The sequence below is a fragment of the Magallana gigas genome, chromosome 4, assembly GCF_963853765.1.
Source record: "Magallana gigas chromosome 4, xbMagGiga1.1, whole genome shotgun sequence".
NCBI lineage: Eukaryota > Metazoa > Mollusca > Bivalvia > Ostreida > Ostreidae > Magallana > Magallana gigas.
This window is the reverse complement of record NC_088856.1, coordinates 31,983,835-32,000,596: the sequence shown is the minus strand read 5'-3', so window position 1 is coordinate 32,000,596 and position 16,762 is coordinate 31,983,835. Positions and strand designations below refer to the sequence as shown.

The following is a 16,762-nucleotide window of genomic DNA, read 5'->3' as shown; positions in this document are numbered from 1 at the left end:
TGTCAATTTCAGTCCTGTCACTGTCAGCCGCTGTAGATTTCGACCAATCGATAAACAGGGCGTGTAGATTTCACTCTGGCTGTTTCTATAGAGCTATGAATTAACTATAAGTTTCCGTAAGAAATAGAGGAAATTATGCTTGGTAGATGTAAATATAAAACTTTGTCTTTACTCGTACTCCGTACTTCGAATATGTGCTCCACTGAGTACGACTCTAAAAACCGAGGTTATAAAAGTTTTGGAGTACGTGTATTTGGAGTATGCTCCAAAAGCCGGTGGAGGAAATTTTACGTATTTGGAGTAAGACAGAGAACGGTAATTGATGTAAATATTCCTGGCATGTAGGCAAAGTGTACATGTATTCAGATTAATTATTTATCAACAAAATGTAACACATTATTTACATGTACATATTACCTTCTTCATCTGCAAGCATGGAGATGTCTGCAATCTATAACTAATGAACTTTCGAGCAACAAAGACGATAAATCCAGTGTTTTGGGGGGAAACTGTTTAGCTGATTTAAACATGTTGTGATTTCTCGGGTTGTGGGTGAGAACAATTTTGGTATCGTTGCTTTCCTCACAAACTTATCCCTAGGACTCTAAGAAAAAGAAAAATGTGGATTAGGCATGTGTTACAAAAATGTTCTGAAGACTACTCATATGCCTTAACCCAATATGAGGTACGGGAGGTAACTCGAGAGAATTAACGTTGTCAGGTGATTCCTTCCGTACAGCCATGTTTTATAGATTGGGTAGATAGATTTGAGCAAGGTATGTATTCGTTGAATTTCTCCATCAACTCACCATGCGTCGAGAGTTGTTTATGAAATAGTTATCAAATATATGTTTAGCAATATTTGACAAAAGGCCTAATACCTAACTTTAATTAATAACATTCTCCTCTAAAACTACTTTCACTTTTGATGCAACTGCATATATATTTATATTTTGAAGAAAAAAACAAACTACTGAACTATTTTTAGACGCAAATAATAATATACGGGTTAATAATGTTTTATAAAATATTTACTACATGTAGTAAGGTGTCAATGTTGACATACGTTCACAAAGATTTTCTTTGCAACAAAAACAAGGACGGAATAATTCGAATTTATGTCTTTTAAGGTAGTCCTATACTCGGCACTAAATGGGCTCAATAATTAAAAGCTTAGCTTTAAATGAGAAATATACATTCTAGCAATACATATACAAAAGAAAATATGTATGTTTACATGCTAGTTTGTTTGTTATCACCTATTAGACGGGTGCATGTACCCCTTGCTAAAATTATTGACAGTTATGAAATTTGCCAGACGTCCGTTTTTCCTAAAATAATTACCAATTTTGGGAAAATTAGAACTGAACATACAAAATAGAGTATAAATATTAATTTAAGCCATATCTCATCAATAATTTTGCGCACATTTTTGTAAGTAAGTACGCTTTATGGACCTGATGTGTCAAAATAGAATACAAAATATGCAATGCTAGTATCGCGTTTGGTAATTTTTTTTTTTTTTTACTATTTATGGACTCAAACTTAAATTCATGGTGTTTATTCTATAGATTGACATCTTAGAAAAAAGATTTGGTAAAATAAATTATATGTTGACGGATTACTTTTCAGCTTTAAACCAAGTAGACCCTGACGAAAAAATCCGTAAAAATCGCATTTTGCTACAGTTTTCTGCCTAGATCTGTCAACAATATTAGATATCATTTAAAAATTAATTAATTAACGATTGATTAAATTCGAAATAGCTTCTGTCTCTAAATTTAAAACGGTTTTAGTAAAAGAAAAAGAAAAATTTCGGGGGGGGGGGGGGGTCAAAACAAAGAATATATAAGCATACCTGAGATCCTGGTTAAGCAGAAACTTCGTTTTTCATTTTACTTTAACAGAATCGAGGTTCTCAACATTTATCATTTCTATCTCTCATAGAATACATATATTACCGTTCTAATTGCTTATTATTGCCATTGTTTACAACAGCGATGTAGAGCAATATCAATACCGGGTATCAAAAACGCTTTGTAAAAGTCGAACCAATATTGTAAAATCCGTATTATGACGTAGTGCAATACGCGGACTACTTTAATTTAAAAAAACATCACTATATAGCCGGCTATAGATTTTTGTTTTCATTAAAGTACAAAGTCATCTTTATGTACACCATTAACATAGAAACTTAGTCTCAACCTTCATATATTTTTATTTGTAGATCAACCATGGATCCCCGTCATAGTGCCCAGGATGTGCACCGATGTGACCTTTGTGAGACCGCCATAGTACACAACTACTGTGACTTTTGTCATGTCAACCTATGCATACCTTGTATAGGCAAACACATCTCAGATGGTTATGATAAACATAAAATTGTCCCTTTTCAAGAACGAAGATCAACCCTCATTTATCCAAAATGTGAAACACATCAACAGAAAAATTGTGAATTTCAATGCAAAGATTGCAACATCTTTGTTTGTTCTTCTTGTACTGCATCTGAGCAACACAGAGGACATATTTTCGAAGATGTTTCAAATGTTTACAAGACAAAGAAAGAAAATATTGAAAAAGATACAGAGGAGTTAGTAAACCTTATTTCTCCTTCATATGAAGAAATTGCACGCGACTTGGAAAATCAGCTTGTCAACCTGGATGGAGGATATGAGAAACTTACAACAACAATGTCCAAACAAGGAGAGCAATGGCACAAAGAAATCGACATCGTTATCAACAAAATGAAAACTGAAATAAGCGAGATAAAAGTGAAACACAGAGACATTCTACAGAAACATTTGGATGAAATTAAACAGATACAGTCTCTCATAAAGCACACACTACTCGCCATTAAAGAAATCGAGAAATCCACTGAAGTATCTCCAATCATTGAATACAGCTCTAGGATTAGAGAGTTCAGCAAGATTCCGCCCAAGGTTCAGGTATCACTGCCAACATTCATGCCAAAATCAATAAACCGCGAGAAGCTGTATAGTTTATTTGGACAGATCACCCCGTTATCTACTGCTACAGAAGAAAAAAACTTGTCATTGAACCAACCCAAAACTTCAGTCGGAGTACTACTGGACAAACCGGAGCTTGTTACCACAATACAGACTGGGCATGAAAAACTACGCAATGTTACCTGTCTGAATGATGGTAGTATATGGACGAGTGGAGAGACCAATGATATCAAATGCTTCAACACTAAAGGTTTACTCCTTCAGACAATCCAGAAAAAATCAGGGAAATACCCCAATGATATAGCTGTAGACAGTGATGGTGATCTACTGTATACTAGTGGGGTAACAAAGACAGTGTATACAGTAAAGAATGGACAGACAGAAGAGTTGATCAGATTACAGAGATGGAAGCCTAATCAGCTGTGTGTCACCTCTACTGGTGATCTCCTGGTTACTATGTACAGTGATGATTACACTCAATCCAAAGTTGTCCACTACTCGGGATCCACAGAGAAACAAACAATTCAATTTGATGATGAAGGTAAACCTCTGTACTCAGGGAATGCTAATACTAAATACATCAGAGAGAACAGAAACCATGACATCTGTGTAGCTGACAGTGAGTTTCGTGCAGTAGTGGTGGTTAATCAGGGCGGCAAACTCAGATGGAGATACACCGGTCATCCCTCAGTTACCAAGAACAAACCATTTAAACCCTATTGTATCACAACAGACAGTCAATGTCATATCCTGACAACAGACACTAACAACCATCGTATCCACATTCTGGATCAGAAAGGACAGTTTCTCCGTTACATTGATAGCTGTGATCTGAAGTATCCTTGGGGTTTATGTGTGGACAATAATGACAATCTATTTGTGTGCGACTATTTTATAGGCAATGTAAAAAAAATCAAATTTTTGAAATAGATACTGTTATTTGTGACAATGATTGATTACATCAAACATGATTGCCATTTTCCAATTTTTTCATTCAATTAATCAATGAATTACAATACGAATTTCATCATACTTACATGCAATCATGTTCATTCATGTTTTTATCAATAAAATGTGGTTGTAAATAGGGTACATGTGGTTTTATTTTAGATGAATTTTGCCAATTTCCTAGATTGTTTTGAACTAATTGAAAATGTGTTTCAAGGATCCATTGTACCACTGGACTCAAAATTCATATGTGTAATACGTACAGGTAACTAGCACATACATTGTACATTGTGTAGCGAATGTGATATTCTATCAAACAGTATCCCCTACCCTCTTTTTATTTTTTGGAAAAGCAGGTAAATACTGTTATAGATATTCAAAAGTAATAATGTTCATGTAGAAAGAATGAACCACAAGGCGACAGTGTGAATTTACATATTGTGGTTATTTACGCCGGTTATTACGTGCGCTTTTGCGACTTCAGAGACGCGTGTGTATGAAGTATAAGAATAATGACAACACTGATTCAAATGAGGTAAAATGACTTTTAAATAGCTTTGTAAACTTTCTAATTGATAATTGCAACAAAACAGATTGATTAACACGTAACACAGTCATTTTACTTCTCAGACAATGTAATATATAAATCTATAGAAATTTTAACAAATAACAATTTAATATCTGAAAGGAACATAATCAATTTTCTGAAAGGCTCGTTTTATTTTTTTATTCACCTACAATACAATTAATGTCTTTCTCACTGATAAGTTAGGGGCTGGAGACAAAATTTGTTGGGGGTGTCTTGGAACAGCCGTGTGTAGCTATTGAAAATCAAACACGGCACTGTAAAATCATAGCATACTATTGAATTATTAGAATTTTCGGTGACTCAAGTTTCGAATTTATTTCTTGGGAGCCCCCCCACCACGAATTTACATCCTCGATGAAAACAAATTTTGACAGAGTTACTTTTCTTATTGAAACTGAAAACCGACCCATCCAAGAATTAAATCCCCAGGAATAAAAAATCCCACAACCTACGAGAATTAACTTCTATGAATTTAAATGATTCCACAGTATATTATGTGTTCATATCATAATTATCACATTTCTGATATACTGAGATGTTGGCTGATTAAATTACGTTGTATTATGAAATCAGAGATTGGCCGTCATAATGTAAAGATAATATGTAACGTTTATCACAATGTAACTAGCGACGGTTTCCAAACGGAGATAACATAAAATTGTCAATAAACTACATAGTGTGTTTGTGACATAGTCTGTTAGTTGAAGCACTCTATAGAACTAATTAACTTAAGGAAATTCAAACTTGCAAAGTTATTTAGTTCACATAGTAAACTTTCCGAAATAGACATCGGACACCTGGAAAACAACATTATCCCTCTGATCCTCCGAATGAAAAGTTTCTGGATCCACGCATGCAGGAAACTACACGTAGCTTGCCCCAGACCCCAATTTCCCAACTCATACATCATATATGTACCTCATGACCGCCTGACCTTAATGAAAATTAGAGGGAGAATGAAAAAATCAATAAAAGGTAATACAATTCAAATTGTTGTTATCCCTGTTCATAATTCATTCGTTTGTAAAATAATATTCTAAAAGGATGGAGTTGTTTCCCCTTGATTTTCAGAGGAATTCCATTCGCTAAAATTAGCGCACTATTTTTAGTTAGCCTATACGAAGTTTATTGGTTGTTTTAATTGATGACGTCATGATCAACAAGGCTCACGTTGTGTTTTGGTTACATCACTAGTGTTTTAGCATCAGATTTTGAGGCAAGACATGCTTATAGCAGAGCGATATATTTTTCAGAAATGCCATAGAACATAACCCAAGAAAGTTGCCAAGATGGATAACTGCGCATCTATGGGGGTAACTAATGATATTGTTCAGTCAATGATTTTGACAAGATGTTAATGTTATTGCAGTAAACCATGTTTTGATTATAGTTGACTCAGAGCTGAGCTGAATTCATGTGGTAAACGCGAAACAAACATCGAAGACATCATTTTCTTGACGTAGACTGAAGTTATTATTTTGATATTATGTGATGAATACATATACAATCCTATTTAAATATCTATGATAGCTATCAATGATCTTCCTGTGAATTAGATAACTTGAAAATTCGAATTTTTTTTTAGTTTTATAGAAACATTTAATAAGAATGCCAATTTACAAACTTTGTGTGTCTAGAATATAAGGCATATTGTAGAACTGTACATCGTTAATACCAAGATCTATTTTCTATAGATCATGATACATACTTGCATGTAGGCCAGTTAATTATAAATTATATGAATATGTATACAGGTGACATTTGATGTCTCGAACTTTGATCTCTCGAAGTTCTCCTCTTGAAGTGAAATCACGGTCCCGATTTTGTTCTTTGTATAACTATAAGCAAATTTACTCTTGATCTCTCGAACTCCGATCTCTCGAAGTTCTTAATCTCTCAAAGTAAAACATGGGTCCCGTTATGCATAAATCATTGTTTTCACTCTTTATAACTCGAAGTTGGTATTTTTATCCATCTTTAAAGAACATATGAGAATCTGTTTGGACCAATAAGAATTTTTTTCAATAAATCTAATATATTAGTTAGTCATATCCGCTTGACTGATTGTCGGTCAGCAGATTGTTAAAAGAGTTAGTGACGTCACAAATATTCAATTTTTGTGATTCTATGGTTTAAGGCTAATCGACTTTTGAGTGATGAACAGATTCATCAGTTTATAACTTCCACAGTGCTCCCCCACCATCGTTCGCTGACCAGAAATGGACCGGTAAGTTAATAAGCTTGTAAATAGATATTTTTATTTCTCAAAAATAATTATATATCAAACCGAACAAGAAAAAATGAAAATATTAGAAAACTCTAATATTGAAAGACTCTACCACTACCACTTCTTCTTTTTATTATTTGTTTTTGCAATTGAAAATTGTAAAAGTTGGGAAATATCGAAATTAAAATCCATTTTTTTATTTGATGAAGAGAGTGAAAGAGCGTTATCCGGAACCGGAAGCAACCACTTGTGCTAACAAGGAACCGGAAATAGTCAACCCGACTCCACTCGTCAAGTCTGAGACTTTCATAGAGGTCTCGATATAATTTTTGTTTTGATCTTGTGTTTTTAAAATAACCAACATACTGGCACTGTACCAGTTATCGGCTAAACTTTAACGTTTTTTTTTTTGTATTTCCTTATTTCTTGATATATTTGGATAAACTTGACATACTTTAAATGGTGATTTCCTTGTTTATCCATCTGTTATATATTGTATATGATTATTAAGAACTCAAAACATCTTGTTTTTTGTGCTTTTTAGCACACCCCAAATTTGCCATGTTTTACGATTTACTGTACCGGCCAGTTATCGGCTTTACGATAATAACATAGTAAAATATCCCTGTACATGTTGATTTCATACTCTGCAAAATGTAATTTGATTTTTTGCCCCTTTTTGGGTCAGACTAAGGGTAGTAGGGGTTTTGATACATAAACAAATCTCATAAAATTGTTCGTTTGTTATCATACAGTAATACACAAAATCGTAGACTTTTCGATACACAATATTGTGCAATCAGGCGTTCAACTGCGCTATGAATGTCTCAGAGTTTAATGAATTCCTTTTGTTTCTACATGCAGGCACGTAGCATCGTTTTTGAAAGTGGGGGGCCAGACTCATCAAAAAATCTTGACAAGCAAAAAAAAAATAATAATAAAAAAAGGGTAATACGACTTTCCGAAAATCTTCAAAATCCTAATTCGAGGGGGGGGGGGGGGGGGGGGGGGGAGCTGATGTAGTATATAACTTCAATTTCAATCCTAATTTCCTTATTTTCATATTAATTTTTTACATCCTCCAAAAAAAGTGGGGGGACCAACTCCATGGTAGTTCAATTTTTTATATGTAAATTTTAAAAAATTAGTTGCTGCGAGAAAAAGTGTGGGGGGGGGGGGGGGGATTAGGAGGTGCCTGGCCCAATCCCCCCTTTTTTCCTTTTTTTGTGCAGCACAGATTTTTCTAAAATTTACATACAAAATATTGAAGTAACAAGGAGTTGCCCCTCCCCCCTACTTTTATAGGACCATGTGAAATATTGAATTGAAAATAAGTATAAGGAAAAAAACAGTGAAATTGAAGTTAAAGGTATACCTGTTGTTATGATTATTAGTAGGTGATATGCGCAAGACTGATGTCAACCATATTGTTCAAAGATTTATTATATCACAATTTCATGCAGATTCAATATTTTAATTTATAAGGCAAATCGTCTTTTGAGTGATGAACAGATTCATCAGTTTATAACGTCCACAGTACTTCCTCACCATCGTTCGCTGACCAGAAATGATTCGGTAAACTTGCATAATTATTATTTTTATTTTTCAAAATTGATTTTAACAATAACACTATATATCAAATTGCCTATCAAAGGCTACTTATATTTTAAATATGATGAAATATTGAAAAATAATCAATGTTAAAAAACATCTAATCTGTTTTTAATTTTATGCAGCGAGTGTGTGAGCGTTACCCGGAAACGGAAGTTGCCACTAGTAATTACAGGAGACCGGAAATTGACATCACGACTCCACCCGTCAAGTCAGGGACATACATGTACAAAGAGGTCTCGATATGATTTTACGATATATTAACCCCCGAGAGTTGTTTTTAATGAATTTCTTCACTTTTTTCTAAAAATATTTAAAACATCTATTCCTCTATAATTACCGTTTATATAAATTATTTTGATATTTAACCATATTTAACCATATAGAAATCTAGTTTAGTCGTTATTGAAGTTGTCTCTATCTTAAACAATTTAACATGCATTAAGGATGACGTTTACTCAGAATGAAAAAAAATTCCACTGATGATAATGAAAAACCATCTATTGTGTGTCATAGACCTTTGCTTGTATTGTTATTTTTCACTTTCAGAAAAGTAGGTCAATGACCTACTTTTTGAGTTAATAGCCATTAAATATTTATTGAAAAATCAAGAAAAATCCCATAAAATTTTACACTACGATTGAGATTTTCTTAATTATAAAAATATTACAAATAATTAAACACTTTAAAAAATAAAATACAGTTTATGAATGGTAGTGACACTAAATAAGTACACAACATTAAGATTTCAGCATCAATTTAAAAAAATAATTCAGTTCGAATTTCCTCTATCAGTTTTCAAATCCCTACCCATTTTTGATTTAATTTTACAGAAAATTGAATGATGATAATACAAAATCATTTATGATATTGAACTACTTATATTGACCTTATTTTGTTGGCATAAAATTTATATGAGGTCAATGATCAAAATTTTGAGATATGATGTCTTTTATCGTTTTTAAGCATTTTTCAATATTTTTATTATTCCTGCCATAAGATTATTTTAATGAATAAGTGAGGTAAACCCAACGGAAAATATGCAAAATTACATAGACTTAAATATAAAATCCTAACTTTTAATATTAGACTACTGCCAAAAAACTTTTAGCAGAAAACAAAATCTGCAAAATTTAATCCGAATTTCCTCTGTTTGGCTAAAAGTCAATTTTTGTTTGAGCATAATTCCATAATAAAGTAAAACTATGGAATGTTTTGTCAATAATAATTCATTTCATAAACACTTTTTGTGTTTAGAACAAATTCTACTCATTACATTGAACTTTTTAACAATCGGAATTTGAGAACTCAAACTCTGAGTAAATAACACCCTTAAATTCTTTGATTTTAAAAGGTTGGGCCCATGAGAAATCAATTTTTACCGAATGTCGTTCAAATGGTTTTACAGAACACCGAGCTCGAGCCAACTCGTACAGTTGAGAGAATGGCGCAACGTTGGGTAAATTCAACTTAATTTTAAAATCCACCATTGACAGAATGAATTGATTGATGAATCGATTATTACTCGTAATGTAATAATTAGCAGTTACATGTTTTCTGTAATGCCAATCTTTGAAAAATAGAAATTTTGTTATTAAACGTTCACATGTTATATTTCCGTTAACTTAAGGCAAACCAGCTGCTGAGTGATGAACAAATTCATCCGTTTATAGAATCAACAGTGCTTCCTCATCATCGCAGGCTTACCAACCCTCATAAATCGGTAAGCAATAAATATCTAAATCAGACCATACACTAAGTCTATACATCGCACCGACAGATAAGGTACAGGATAGATCATTTCCACAATGAGTGTCATGTACCAAATCATTGAAACATTGTAATTTACACGTTCTCTACATGTACAATTCATACACACGACCGTTTTTCTGCGGTGTGAAATTTCGTCATATAAATTATGCGATATTATCTCAAACGCAAACATATTATGTTTGATATATATATATCTCAAAGTCATCAGTTGAAGGAATTGCAAATTTAAAGATCTCAAAAAAATTAAAGTTCACGTAGTTATTTTGAATCAAAATGCCCGAGCAGAAATTATCCCAGTTATCAGAATAATTAACGCTATACGACATTTGATGATAATAGAGTTTCACAACAAATCAGAAAAAGAGGCCTATAAGTTGTGAAGAGAATTTAAACAGACAGTGCGCAGTAGTACAGGGGCCTCCCCAGGCAAACGACATACTCAAGAGGACCCAAACGGAGAACAAAGTGGTCCCGGGGACATTACCTGCCCATCAGAGAGGTCTACATCAGGGAACTCAAAGACAGGCCACAGGGGTCTTAAAAGAAATTCATATACCTGAAACAAACAATGTCATACAGCAAATGCAAGTTCGAACCACCAGGGTCTCTTACGGAGGGTCTGAGATACTCGGCATTCCACGGGAAATCCGAAGGGAGAGCTCCGAGGAAACATGTATTCCATGTATTCCCGAGATCGTCAGTGTCCTGCATGAAATTCCTGGAGAGGCAATTTGGGAATCTCCCGAGACAGTTGATGTCCGACCGGAAATGCACGAAGAGGTCGTGGTAGCCCCTCTGAAAGACATTGAGACACCGAGAACACAGTATGATGTTAGTGCTCCTCAGAGAGAAGACCAGAAGGAGGAATCATCGAGTCATATTCAGGGTCAAAGTACCAAAGTACATGTACTACTGCAGGCTACTGCTAATGTTAAGCAGACACGTCGTAAGGTAAAAACACACGTTTAGACTAGAGGACAAAAAACACAAATAACTGCCTAAATACACGATTTAAAAAGATGCTTTTATATTTTATGGTTTTTATCGATAGAAACTTTATTGTTAATTGCAGCAAAAATTGGCTAAGTGGACTGCGTTAAAAGACAAAGAAAAACATAAACACAAGGCTCTTGTTAGCTGTAGAAAGAAGGCAAAGAAAATCCTTAGTCTAGGAATTGTACGGAAAAGTCACAAGTTCAGTAGAAGGTACATGAGGAAAATTCCACAGCGTGTTACATCATCTGGGAAAAAGACACCCTCCCACAAAAAGGTAACCGAGTATATATATAGCTGTTGTATTTGACGTTCTTTATGAACATTTTCTGAGGGAAAAAAATCTGATAATCTGTGTAATTTTTTTTCAATAAATGTTCTCCTCCAGGTCCCGTTGCAGAATGATGGACAAAATGGTGAACTTGTGGAAAACGACGTAAAGAAATTTCTAAAGAAGTTTTCTCAGGACAAACTAAACATCTCTCCTCGCGAGCCATCAGAGTTCCATGTATCCGTAAATCCATCACCCTGGGACCCAGAGCACATCCCCGTGTCTATAGACCGGCATTCCCGTCAGGATCTCACTGGCTCAGAGCACTTCCTTCCTTGCCAGGATTGCTACATTGACCTTGACCTGTTTCTTTAATCAAGGTCAAAAAAGCTAAGCGCGGATTTGAATGAATCGATGTTTTAGTTGTTCTTTACTTCTAACACACTCTGTTTTTTTTAGCTCACCTGAACCGAAGGTTCAAGTGAGCTTTTCTGATCACCCGTTGTCCGTCGTCCGTCCGTCCGTCCGTCCGTCTGTCTGTCCGTCCGTCTGTAAACTTTTCACATTTTTGACTTCTTCTCAAAAACCTCTGGGCCAAATTTAACCAAACTTGGTACAAAGCATCCTTATGAAAAGGGGATTGTAAATTGTTTTAATAAAGGGTACAACCCTTTTTAAAGGGGAGATAATTACGAAACAGTGAAAATAGGGTGCATGTCTTTAAAAATCTTCTTCTCAAGAACCACTGCACCAGAAATGTCAATATTTACACAGAAGCATGTATATATAGTGAAGATTCTAAATTGTAAAAATCGTGACCCCCGGACCAAAACTGGGGCCCCAGGCGGGGTTCAAAATTTAACATGGAAATACATTGAAAAAATGTTTAAAAATCTTCTTCTCAAGAACCACTGCACCAGAAATGCCAACATTTACACAAAAGCTTGTATATATAGTGAAGATTCTAAATTGTAAAAATCGTGACCCCCGGACCAAAACTGGGGCCCCAGGCGGGGCTCAAAATTTAACATGGAAATACGTAGGAAAAATCTTTAAAAATCATCTTCACAAAATCCACTGCACCAGAAATGCCAACATTTACACAAAAGCTTGTATATATAGTGAAGATTCTAAATTATAAAAATCGTGACCCCCGGACAAAAACTGGGGCTCCAGGCGGGGTTCAAAGTTTAACATAGAACTCCAAAGGATAAATTTCTTCATATCAAGAACCACTACACCAGAAAAGCAAATATTCAAACAAAAGCTTTTATATATAGTGAAAATTCTAAATTGTAAAAATTGTGACTCTCGGACCAAAACCGGGGCCCCAGGCGGGGTTCAAAGTTAAACATAAAAATCCATAGGATAAAAGTTTAAAAATTTCCTTCTCAAAAACCACTGCACCAGAAATGCCAACATTTACACAAAAACTTGTATATAAAGTGAAGATTCTAAATTATAAAAATCGTGACCCTCAGACCAAAACTGAGGCTCCAGGCGGGGTTCAAATTTTAACATAGAAATCCATAGGATAAATGTTTAAATTGTGACCCCCTGACCAAAACTGGGGCCCCAGGCGGGGTTCAAATTTTTACATATATAAGAAAAATGTTTAAAAATCTTCTTCTCAAGAACTACAATGCAACAGTTTGGGATATCACTATGCATACATCCTTGATAATTGTAGATTCTAAAGTGTTAAAATCACGACCCTGGGGGTAATACTGGGGCATCAAGAGGGGTTCAACGTTTAACATAGATATATATATATATGAAACATAAAAAAAAATCTTTTCGAGAACTACAATGTCATACTTTGTGAGATTACTTTACTTGGATCTTCAAATAGTGAAAACTTTAAATTATAGAAGCGATCTAATACTGGAGCCCCAGGAGAAGGGGTTCAATGTTTCACATAGAAAGATAGGAGGGAACATGTTTAAAAATCTTATGGAGGAGAACTACAATGCTTCAATTTGTGAGATTACTATGCAAGCATTCTCAAATTGTAAAGTTTCTAAATTGTGGAAGCCGTGACCCCAAGACTAATATTGGGGCCCAAGAAGGGGATCAAAATTAACATAGATATATATAGGGAACATGTTTAAAAATCTTCTTCTCAAGAACTACAGTGCAACAGTTTGTGAGATTACTATGCAAGCATCATTGGCTATTGTAGATTCTAAATTGGTAGAATCGTGACCCCCGGACTAATACTGGGGCCCCAAGACCCCCAGACCAATACTTAGGCCCCAAGAGGGGTTCAAAGTTTAACATAGAAATATATATGGAAAATGTTTTAAAATTTTCTTCTTGAGAACTACAATGCTACACTTTGTGAGATTACAATGCAAGGATCCTCAAATAGTGTAGTTGTTAAAGCCAACCATAAACCCAGAAAGGGGTTCAAAGTTTAAAATAGAAATAATATACATGTATGCTACGAAATAGAATGTTACAAGGAACTGTTGTTCAGGTGAGCGATGTGGCCCATGGGCCTCTTGTTTAAGAATAACGTTCTAACGAGTTTTCAGTCTAAACAGTTGATAGAAATCTTCTCTTTTTTTTAAGACATGTTAAACTTTAAATTATATTTCTTAAATTAAGAGCCTTTTCACAATATATCATTTGAAATATACCACACAGCAGTGCTGTTTTAAGTTTGATAATACCTTGTATATTTGTATACTATTAATTTATTGAAATACAATTTTACAATATCAATTAATGTTGTGTTGAAAAAAATGCAAGCAGCTATTTAACAAATTACTATGATGCTTTCAGGTATCGTACATATTCTCCTTTGTTGGGATACATACATTAAATAAACCATTTCTTAAAGTGGAGCCAAATCTTTTTTTATAATAGTGCACAGAAAATGATCAACAATTCTTTGAATATATTAAGTGCTGTTCGAAAACTATTAGTATGTGTTTCATTGTTTGTAATTAATAGTTAAAGATTGTAACCATCCCCCATCCCCACCCCCTCCAAAAGGCACACACTGCACATAACACGTTTACAAGCAGTCATTTATATATAGTATGTTTCCTCCGATAGTCGTCATCTTTTCAACATTTAGATAGCAATAGCCAGTACTATCATTTTTCCAAATGTTAGCACTTCAAAGTTTTTATTCCTTATTTCATCAACACTATCATTCCTGCAATAATGTTCATTTCTACTTCATTATACTCCACTTCAGATTGTTAAGTCTTAACGCGTGAAGATAAAACCGGGCGCTGCGTTCAGTGTATACAAGTATACAATTCGTCAGTTGTAAAACACTGAAAAAATATCATTCTTTTAAGTATCTGATTCTCTTTGCGACACCATCTAGATTTCCTCCTACTAACATCTCACCGTTACCAAGGATACAGATGGCGCGAGGTCTTTTTACTCCTCCTTCAGGAATGACGTATCTCAGGAATTGCCCGCCTATGTCTAACATGTGAATCCGATTCCCGCCATAATCTGTAACGATGACCTGGCCGTCAGAATCGGTCGCTACCGAAGAAACAACGAAATAATTGTCCCTTCCCACGTATGAATACCGGAATATGCCCAATTCATCGACAACAATGACTGCATTTTTCTTCCAATCAGTAACGATGATGTCTCCGTTGATATTCTCAGTGATATAAGTGGCCTCTTTGTAAAGAGGTTGGCAATGAGAGTCGTACTGGATTTCCTGGAGCACGGTCCCGGTACTGCTGTATCGAACCACTTTGGATACACCGTCTTTATCGAGGCAGACCAGCAGATTACCGGACGAGGTGCTCGTGATTCCACGAGGAAACCAGTCTCCGGTTGTAAACATCGTCGCCTCAGTCCCAGTTAAAGATAACCTTTTCACGGCTTTGCTTTTGATATCACTGTACACTACTTGCTTGTTGTACATACACAAGTACAGACCTTTGCAAGTAATACTGACAGTGTGGTGGAGGTTTTCTTGGAGATCAAACAGCATCAGTTCTTTGCTATGTCCTACCATCCACACTTTGTTATCGTCGGTAACGGCCATGTCATACAGGCGATTCTTACAAACTTTATCAGCTGGGAAGCCAGAGTCCAGAGCAGAAATAATCTTTGGCGAGTTTAATATTTTTCTACCAGAGAAACATTTTTCTTTGAATTTCTTCTCTAAGAATGAGATCATTTGTCCTTGCATTTTATCAACGTGTTCGAAATAAGTTTGCATGTAATTTGCATCTATTTTACATTCACGGAAAGTTGGAAGCGTATAATTTGAGAATTCACTCAATATTTCCGGATTTTCAATCTCTGCTACCAGAGTTTGCATCTCCATGACGTTTTTTGAATATCGTAATGTTGTCGCTTTTCTATTTATTTCATCGACTTTTCTGACCATATCTTCCAACTCCTTCTTTTGTTTCTGAAGTATTGCTTCGTGCTCCTTCTGCATTTCGTCCAGTTTCTGGCGCAGCGTTATAACAGTTTTCTCAATCTGTTTGTGCCACTCTTCCCCCAGTGCTGTAACTCTTTCTTTCCTCTGATTGTAAAACGAAGGTAGCGATGACAAATGTTCACTCGTTTGATAGAGAACTGCTTCTATTTCACGTTTGTTTGACTGAAGTCGATCATTTTCCCTCGTGATGACATTTAAAAGTTGTTCTATTCTATCGGACAGATCGGATAATTCGTGCGATTTGTGTGTGAGAGAAATGCAAAGCATGCATATCGGAGCATCACAAGTTTTGCAGTACGCAGAGCATTTGTGTTTTGGGTGAGAATCACAAAAATTGGTGTGGTCATCACTCCTGCTGCCATAATCCACGACTTCATGGCCTGTTTTCGATTTTAAACGTAAGTGAACAGGAACACAAGCGTCACAGAGGTTGGATCCACATCGTCTGCAGAAGAACGAGACTGGTTTCTGGCAGAGATCACACTCCACAAAATGTTGGCCTTGATCCGTTTCAGGAGATGCCATCATTAGAAGGTGTCGGAAACTGTCGAATAAAATACTAAAATTGCTCCAATATTGTTGTAAAATGTTTAAAGATACGGTATGTTGGACATCGTAAATGATTAAAACGAAAATTGATTTCCATATATTACTTTGATGGTAACAAAAATTATGTTATAATTGTTAAGTCTTACAAACCTTTGTCATTGAAAAGTCTTCGTTCCTAGATGCAATTTTGTCAGTTTGGCGTCATTTACACACTGTCATCTGTATATACATGCAATCATGCATCAACATAATTATGTATCAGGGAGGTTCTTACGGGTTTTAAGTTGGTTCTTAAATTGTTATACATGTACTTACATGGTTTATTTTAATTAACATTTAATTTGTATAAACTAAGAGGAGAAGTCAATACATGTACGTTCGGCAATGTGGAGGAGATACGGTT

The 16,762-nt window shown here is 35.0% G+C and overlaps 4 protein-coding genes across 4 annotated transcripts; 3 read left to right on the top strand and 1 right to left on the bottom strand.

Annotated features, from left to right (window-relative positions):
- The first annotated feature begins 625 nt into the window (after positions 1–625).
- LOC117682216 (tripartite motif-containing protein 2-like) lies at positions 626–4,229 on the top strand. The gene is made up of 2 exons (XM_066082112.1): positions 626–776; positions 2,228–4,229. Exon 2 carries the CDS (start codon positions 2,235–2,237, stop codon positions 3,894–3,896), a length of 1,662 nt encoding a protein of 553 aa, XP_065938184.1. The 5' UTR covers positions 626–776; positions 2,228–2,234; the 3' UTR covers positions 3,897–4,229.
- Positions 4,230–5,703: 1,474 nt separating this feature from the next.
- Positions 5,704–8,589, top strand: LOC136275052 (uncharacterized). Its single transcript, XM_066083323.1, has 5 exons — positions 5,704–5,816; positions 6,641–6,730; positions 6,940–7,044; positions 8,216–8,305; positions 8,467–8,589. The coding sequence occupies exons 1-5, from the start codon at positions 5,793–5,795 to the stop codon at positions 8,587–8,589; spliced, it is 432 nt and encodes a 143-aa protein (XP_065939395.1). The 5' UTR covers positions 5,704–5,792.
- Positions 8,590–9,250: 661 nt separating this feature from the next.
- On the top strand, positions 9,251–11,829 carry LOC105348674 (uncharacterized). The gene is made up of 5 exons (XM_066082111.1): positions 9,251–9,800; positions 9,972–10,064; positions 10,454–11,065; positions 11,187–11,384; positions 11,496–11,829. Exons 1-5 carry the CDS (start codon positions 9,705–9,707, stop codon positions 11,751–11,753), a joined length of 1,257 nt encoding a protein of 418 aa, XP_065938183.1. The 5' UTR covers positions 9,251–9,704; the 3' UTR covers positions 11,754–11,829.
- Positions 11,830–13,907: 2,078 nt separating this feature from the next.
- Positions 13,908–16,591, bottom strand: LOC105347037 (uncharacterized). The gene is made up of 2 exons (XM_066082110.1): positions 16,510–16,591; positions 13,908–16,354 (listed from the first exon to the last, which is right to left on the bottom strand). The coding sequence occupies exon 2, from the start codon at positions 16,336–16,338 to the stop codon at positions 14,680–14,682; it is 1,659 nt and encodes a 552-aa protein (XP_065938182.1). The 5' UTR covers positions 16,339–16,354; positions 16,510–16,591; the 3' UTR covers positions 13,908–14,679.
- Between the last annotated feature and the right edge of the window lie 171 nt (positions 16,592–16,762).